This window comes from Acanthopagrus latus, chromosome 15 (assembly GCF_904848185.1).
Source record: "Acanthopagrus latus isolate v.2019 chromosome 15, fAcaLat1.1, whole genome shotgun sequence".
NCBI classification, from domain to species: Eukaryota; Metazoa; Chordata; class Actinopteri; order Spariformes; family Sparidae; genus Acanthopagrus; species Acanthopagrus latus.
Genome location: NC_051053.1, coordinates 26,279,348 through 26,287,783, shown reverse-complemented (window position 1 = coordinate 26,287,783; position 8,436 = coordinate 26,279,348). Strand labels below are relative to the sequence as shown.

The 8,436-nt window shown below is 43.1% G+C and overlaps 1 protein-coding gene across 6 annotated transcripts in view; it reads right to left on the bottom strand.

Moving 5' to 3' along the window:
- Positions 1 to 8,436, bottom strand: part of atrnl1a (attractin-like 1a) — a 221,588-nt gene that overhangs the window by 20,671 nt on the left and 192,481 nt on the right. For 3 of the 6 annotated variants that reach the window (XM_037124440.1, XM_037124441.1, XM_037124439.1), the window contains one exon: positions 2,299 to 2,479. The exons of the other annotated variants lie outside the window; for them this stretch is intronic. In XM_037124440.1, the coding sequence (XP_036980335.1) occupies positions 2,299 to 2,479 (181 nt within the window). The remainder of the gene's footprint in view (positions 1 to 2,298; positions 2,480 to 8,436) is intronic. 6 annotated transcript variants of the gene reach the window in all.

The window sequence follows — 8,436 nt, the reverse complement described above, 5'->3', positions numbered from 1 at the left end:
GTGGTGACCAAAACACATATTTAAAGCCAAAACATGATGTTTTCCTGACTAGAGCATAAAGAGCTTAAATCTAACCTAAAGAAATGATAAAGTCGCATCATGAAGAGATAGATAGAGTTGAAGAGATCAACATTCATTCTGGTGACCCTCAAACCTGATGCATTATTAAAACTATGAATGTTAAAATATCAATAATAGATATTATAACATTCATAGTTTTAATAATGCATCATTTTTTATGCTCTAGTCAGGAAAACATCATGTTTTGGCATTAAATATGTGTTTTGTTGCTACATTAAAAATGCTGTCATTAAAAAAAATATGGTATAAAGTGATGCAGGCCTGCGTATTTCAACAGAGGAAAATAGGAAAAAAAGGGTTAGTGTGTTTTTTAAACAACCTTTGTGTGTATCTGTGTACAGATTTAGGAGTTTATGAGGTGCGTCTGAATGAACCATTAAGTCGTTGTCCAAGTGCTCCAAGTGTTTGTAACTACATAAACTATGTTGGCAAAAGACATTTGCCCATCAGCGAGCCAGACAGAATTCAGAGACAGATTTGCCAAACTCAAACTCTTCTAGAATAATCCACCTATCTACCTGTACAGCTGACGCTCCTCCACCGTCCTCTCCCTTCAAACCCCCTCACAGCATTTTCCTCTTGTAGAGAAAGCATTAACACCATTATCACCTTTCAATAGCCGTCTTTATAGATCTCTACTTTCTGGGTGACCTGCTGGTTCCGTGATGGGTCTCGAAAAAGTTTGGAGTTGAGGTTAAAACAGCAGGTTAATGCCTGATGAAGTGCAGCCGCGGGAGACGGTGCTCACACTAAAAACAGACTTCAGCACAACGAGGAGGAACGAGGACGTCTGTACTCGATAGCATTAGGGTACTTAAATGTTCTCCAGCTTGTTTTTATGCGCCTTGTTTCATCCACTTCCAGGTTGAGAACTGTAGAGGCATTAGTGGAAAATATAAACGAGGGGTAACGTAGATGGTTTGTCTTCCCGTCTTCATAATGGAGTCCCCACGTGGAGAGGGACAAAGCTCAAATCTATAGGAGGAATAAGTGAACATTAGATCTCTCTACAGGCTCCATACTCTAAAAGATAATAAGTAGCGCTAATGCTTCAGCTAACTTTGCTGGTGACATCACCTCTGCGCTTTAAGCTGAAGGTAGAAATGCCTTTATCTGATTTAAAAGTAAGTTCTGGATGTTTGACACAAAAAACAAAAGCATCGACGTTCAAATCTACAAAGCAATATTTGTTAGTGTCGTCTGGTTGAGGCAGATGATTAATTGATCATCCAACAACAGAAAATAAAAGCTTTTGACATTCAATCAATCATGTATGTCATTTTTTAAAGGTCCCTGTTTATCAAATTGTGAAAATATGCTGCTTTTTGTTGTATGTCGTCGTAAATAAAACATTTTCAGGGTTTTGATCGGTGGTTGGACAAAAAAAAAAAACAAATTTTCACAGGTATGTTTCACTCATTTCAGACAAAAATTGATCTCTGATTAATTGTGAAACCAGCCCATCCTAACACAGGTCGACTGTGCACACACCCTTATTTACATTGTTTGTTTTGGTGGCGACATCTAGTGGCTCTAGTTATCACTGCAGCAGCAAGGGAGGAAGTCAGATGTGGTTTAAGTAGCAGGAATGAGGTGAATGTGTGGGTCAAACAAACACAGGACCGGTCTGAAACACAAAGTCTGACTTATTTAACCAATATCACACTAACCCTTGCAGAATTAAATGTTCATTAAATATATTGAAGTGGAGGCATCTACAGTTTCATCTACTCTGTCAGATCTAGAGAGAACAGTCAGTGTTTAGTATCCATGTGTTAGCCGTGTCACTGAAGTGGAGTTCACCTGAACAGTTTAGTGAGACGGGACCCAGCTGCAGCAGCTAAAAGTCACGTCAACACAACTTGTGACCTCGCAGGGAGGTAACAATCACAACTGTAACACCGATTATCTCACGGGATCATTAAATAAAGTGGCCGGAGGTCGAAGAGGATAAATGCACAGAGAGAAAACTTTGACAGTGCGATTAGCCTACAAACTCCTCTCCTCTCCTCTCTCCTTCCTCCTCTCCTCTCCTCTCCTCTCTCCTTCCTCCTCTCCTCTCCTCTCCTCTCCTCTCTCCTTCCTCCTCTCCTCTCCTCTCCTCTCTCCTTCCTCCTCTCCTCTCCTCTCCTCTCTCCTTTCCTCTCCTCTCCTCTCCTCTCTCCTTCCTCCTCTCCTCTCCTCTCTCCTTCATCCTCTCCTCTCCTCTCCTCTCACCTTCCTCCTCTCCTCTCCCCTTCTTCTCCTGCTCTTGTTGTCCTTCACAATCTTCCCTGTCGGGCTGCTCCGTCTTGCCCATTACTTCCATCACTCTCACTCTATCTCTTCCTCCTAATGGCCGTCCCTCTCTGTCGCTCTGTTTGTCTCTCCCAGTCTCATTTTCTCCACCTCTTCTTGTCTGTCAGGAACACAAACTCTCAGTCTGTCAGAGCGACATTATTAAAGCATCGCCGGACAAAAACCAAATGTATTAAACCTTTTACGACTTCTAGATTTACAGCCATCATTTCAGCGTCACGTAGATCAAACCTGAACAGCCTCGACTAAATATTCACCAAATTTAACTGAGTTTTAAACATCACCTACTGGGATGGGGGAAGCTGAGAGTCAAACAAATCTTTATCAGCGTCTTAACAACTGGAGAAAAATAAAAGCAGCATCTCGGATATCAAGCACATCTCCCGGAACGATGCTCGTCCTATCTTTGTTCATATCAACAAAAGCTGCAGGCATGATCTCAGAACACAGCAGGGTCTTTGTTACGCTGATTATCAGGATGTTACACTATTAATACTTCTCTGTTGGGAGCAAATAACTGAGTGAAGAGGAACGGGTACGGTAGGCAGACGGGGGTTTGATTTACTGAATCTGAAAGTATCGAATCTATATCCAAATTGAATCTGCTTGGATTTAATAAAAGCACCTGTAACTACAGATCGTATTGAGATATAATCGGTTCTTATTGGCTGTGAAGACAGAAAAGTTTTAAGTGCATATGGCATAAATAAAAAATCAAGTTTTCTCACTTTTATCATCATCATCATCATCATGTATAAGAACAACATGTTATGGCCAAAAGCGTTTTTGATAAATTAATGCAGACGGACAAGCGCGTGCAGAGGATTTGATTTCCTGCAGCAAAAAAAAAAAAAAAAAAAAGAACAAGCAGCAAACTGTGTGAATGTTTTACTCATCTCGGCCAAAATCTTGGAAATAATGATTTTTTTGGCACCCGGTCGCACATTATTGGCAGGCTTGATTCTACACTTGACCCTGAAAAAACAAGTATGACAGTGAAAGTGAAGAAATTGATTCCCAGGGAAACACACACAAAAAAAGAAAAACACCGGAAGGTTACTTTAAGTCAGGAATTATCACTTTTTCCCCCCTCTGTCTCGCTCCCTCCCACTCTTCCTCATCCTCCCTGGTGGCATTTTAAGTGGCTTTAAACTCACACAAAGGGCTCAATGCTGGATCGAGGGGCTTTGAACGTGCCGTGACCCCGACTGGCCTCCCTGACGAACACATCTAAGACCGGCACACACGGGAAAACACACATACACGACCGCCGAGTCTCCCTCTGACCCCTGAGGTGTGGAGAGTGCCCCCCTGTCGTGCCCTCCTTAGCCGATTAGACCAGCCATGCATGTCCACCCCCGCGGGGCAGAAAATTGTCGTGTCCAGTCCTCTCTATCCAAAACCTCTTTTTCCCCCTATTTCCTCCTCTGTCTGTATCTGTCGCTGGCCTCCCCGGGAGCCCGCTGGATTGAGAGGAAATGGTCCTGATCAGGGAGCGAGTCAGAGTGTGTGTGATGTATACGTCTGTTCATGTGTGTGTTCATGTGTAAGTGTGTTTCAGTTTAGCTTCAGCGGCCCCGTTATGGAATTTAAAGACTTTTTGCAGTGTGCATTTAGAGATAAATCCAGGACAGAGTTTATGATGTCTTTGCAGCATCGCCACGTTCACAGACGCAGGATGAAGCTGCAGCTCTTCAGATCAGACGTCATTTTGAGTTAACGCAAGTAAACCCAGACTCGACCCAGAAAACAAATTAGGTCCTGATACATTACACGCAACTGGATTGCAGATAGTGCCTCAGTATATCACACAGGTCTGTGTGTCTTTAAGTGAACACATGAGTGGAAACATGGAAGAACTGAAATGTTCATCACATCAGATTTGACTATTTGGACCAACGAGCACCTCTGGATCTTGTGATGGTGCCTGAAAGGTGGATTAAAGTTGTTAAATGGCATTTAAGAAGCAATTAGGCTGCTTTCACATCAAAAGCAGCCTCTGCTGCTCGGTTCAGAGAGCACAGCTCATTTATCAAAGATCATTTATCTGTTGTGCATAAACCGAGGGAAAAACAATGAACGCTTGTTTTAGAAATGGAGATGTCGAACGTTAATTAATGTGAATAATATAAAGTCTTTTCTTTTAAAAGCAGAACACAAATCTAAATCTGGGAGCTCTGATGAAAACAGGAAACAAATCAGAGATGTTTCCCTCATGTTTACGTTCCCGATCAGCTGTTCACACACTTGGGTTCACTCTGGCAGATCGGAGTAAAATCGGAGCGCTCACACTGGGACTCTGAGAAAACTCTGGTTAGCTGATTAATTTGTAAATCATTCTGCATAAAAAGAGACTTAACAGAGAGAATATTTATCTCTCACCAGACGTTACAGCTGATCCAGGGACTCATATTAGTAAATATACAATTGGTCTGTTTACTGCTGTATTAAAAAAAAACATTGTGATGTAAACAAACATTTAACAGCAGCAGAAAACAACCATGACTTTGTGTCTTCGTTGGGTTATTCTGTATATGAACAGATCTGTCAGACGGGAGAGTGTGAGCAGGTCCAGTGTGTTTGCTTTTCAGCAGAAAGAACTTAAGGTCAACAGAAAATAATTTACACAGAATGACATTTATGTTTCATTAAGTGGTATTTACGATATACAGTGAGAGTAAGTTAAGAGAACTCACTGCTGACTTCTGGTTTCACACTAGACACAAACATCGGCCTCCTGTCTGTCCCGATGATCCAACCCAGACTTATATCAACTTCTTATCTCTTCATACTACCTCTCCTCACTTCCTCCTTTGCAGATGTAATAATTACTACAGCCACTAGAGGTCACCGCGCACTAACAAACGTAAATATAGGTCGTAATAAGTTGATTTCACAGTCGTTATTCTGAAGAGGACAGGCTGAACTGCGACACTGCAAAATAAGATGTAATACAGCGTAATCTGTGACACAGATCATCCTTTAGATCAACCAGTATTCCCAGTAAAGTCTGCGAATGTGTCATCCCACCAGTTAGGAGTTGCTGCATAATGCTGCCGACCTCTGACCTTTCCAGCGAAGTGAAACTACAGAGGGAGCATGTGCAGCCACGCCGTTCCTTCCCCGTGGCATTTGAGAGAGAGCTGTTTTTCTTTGGATGAATAAAACAAGTGAAGAAGTGCAGTTTGCCATTTTGGATCTGGATTCAGCTCATAGCCCGAGGAGAGCGAGGCGGAGGGAGCAGGCGGACATGTTTGAGGTATTTCTAAGAAAAAAGAAAATCCCTTCCAGCTTTGAGAGTGAGAGGAGATTTTCCAGCACAAAGTGGTATCGTTATCCCTATAATCAGACAGATCCAGCAGGAGATATGGTGTGCCTCGTCCCCTTTCTTCTTCCTCTCTCTTCTTTTCTGCCCTTAAAAATCTGTTCTTCATGTCTCATGAACAGTTTGCTGTCGCCTACAACTGGTAAACAAGTAAACAGAAAGGCCCTGCAGAGACGACTCTGTTGTCTCTGTGACAACCTCCTGCAGGCTGTCCTCCAGCATCATCCTGACGACTCCATACTTTACTTTTATATTTCAAATGTATGAACACAGGAGAGGGGATGAAACACAGAGAGGAAAATGGGAGAGTAGAGGAGATGAGGAGAGGAAACAAGGAGAGAGTAGGAGAGGGGAGGAAACAAGTGGATTAAACTGCAGGAGAGGACAAGAAGAGGACAAGAGGAAACAAGGACAGCAGAGAAATAAGAAGAGAATAAGAGCTGAGAACATGAGAAAATTCAGCAAAGGAGAAGAAGGGGAAGAGAGGAAACAAGGAGAGGAAAGAGGAGAGTGGAAGAATCAAGGAAAGGAGATGAAAGAAATGAGGAGAGGAAACAAGGAGAGGCTAGGAATGAGGGGAAGAAACAAGTAGATGAGACAGAGGAAAAGAAACAAAGAGAGGAGAGGAACTAGAGGAGGACAAGAAACAAGGAGAGGACAGAGGGAATAAGGAGAGGACAGAAATGAGGAAAGGACCCTAGGAAGGGGTCAGGGAGGGGAATGAGGGAGGGAGGAGGGAGGGAGAACAGGTGATAAAACCAAGAGAGGAGAGGGCTGGACAGGAAATGAGAAGAGAAAATAAGAAAACGGGTACAAAAGAAGGGTCATGATGAGAGGAGAGGAAATGAAGAAAGGAACCAAGAGGAGGAGAGGAAATGATGAGATGAAATGAAGAGAGCAGGATAGGACAGAAAAGAGGAAAGAGGTGGAGAAGACAGCAAAGGAATGGGAAGGAGACAAGGACATGAAAGAAAATAAGGGGATAGGATGAAATACGCAGACAGGAAACGAAAGGAGAGGAAGAGGAAAGATCAAACAGGAGAGAAGAAGAAGAGGAGGAGGAGGAGGAGGAGGAGGAGGAGGAGGAGGAGGAGGGGAAATGAGTAGATGAAAATCTGCGAGAACAGAAAATCTGAGGAGAGTAAAGGAGGGGACAGGGTGTCAGGAGAGGAAGAACAAGGAGGATGAAAAGGAAGATAAAGAAAGTAGGGGAGAAAAAGCTTAAAAGTGCAGCGGCAGGGGTTGAAAAGATGAAAAATGTGTTGAGCGACGCCGCAGAGACGAAGAGGAGGAGGAGGAGGATGAAGAGGAGGAGGGAGAACAAGGGGGAGGAGAACAAACCAAGAGGGGTGGAGGGCAGGAGAAGGAGAGATGATGAGACGGAGGCGAGGGGGAGAGAAGATGACAGGGCTGAAATCAGGAGGAGAAATGAGGAACGATATCCTTTTAACCACACACACACACACACACACACACACACACACACACAAACACACACACACACTCTCTCTCTCTTTGGCTTTAAGCTGCACCGCTGGGAGTCGGTGGCTTGGAGTTGCTCTCTGTGTTGTGGGAACAGAGTCGGCTGCTTGTCAAGCGAATCGCTAAGTGGTGTTTGAAGGCTCCCAGAGATCGAGTGTCATGTTGAATCAGCCTATCGCCTCCGAGAGCGGGACGCAGCCATTACGGCAAATTATTTACAATTTTCATCTATTAGAGTGTTAATCCGCCTTATAGATTGCGCTGCTTTACACGTTCACATTCACCGCCTGCCTGTCCACCATCCTCCAGCTGCTGCGATTCTTCTTTTACAGCCCTCTTCATCTACCTCTTATAACCTTTGTTATTTTCTTGTCTGGATTTCTCGCTTTTATTGCGTCTCTCCCTCTGTCATATTTTTTTATACTCCCTATAAAAAAGGTGCAAAGTTACTGTTTACAAAATATCGTTTCCTGCGGCTGAGCAGATAAACGGCCCAGTCGCCAGGATAAAATGTTAGTTTATGTTTCGCTGAAAAACACAGATACGTTCAAATGTCAACATGTACGTACTCACAAAGCACGTCATACGTATTCATGTTGACTGTTTTATTCCCTCACTTACATGTTGGGAGGTGCTGGAGTTAAACATAGGAAGGATGCCGAGCCAGTGACTGTAGTTCCAGTCTGGGTTTCAACATTTTGAATAAGAAAGAAAAAGAAACTGGAACAAAAACGTAAACTTGCAACGTGTCTTTGGTTTGCAGGATCTTACACGACAAAAATTTAGTCTTGTGATTGGGTTGGTTGGACCATATTATTATTATAATTAAGGCCAAGAATCACCTACAACTTTCAACAACAAGTCAAATCAGGTAACTGCTCACCACCTATTGGCACAAAGGACAGTGTACCATCTCGTCTTGTGTTTTTTGATTCTGCCAGTACATCTACTGTATATCTGGGTTGACTTTCTAGGCATTCACTGAAATAATTCCTTGAGAAGTTTTGATGAAGATTAAAATGCTGACACTCTTCCTGCACTGACAACACAGTGGTTTCTCCCAGTAAACGTTTCACTTGAACTCACCGTTCATGTACTTTAAAGCATCGTGTGGCTGCCAGAACTCAAGAGACAGACAATGAGTTGGACTTTTACTCCTGGATACTTTCATGCCCAAAGTAACTCCGCCTCTCTCTCCACTAGAAACTCTCCCATATTCTCTTTGTCGTCCTGTTTTCTTCCTTCTCTCT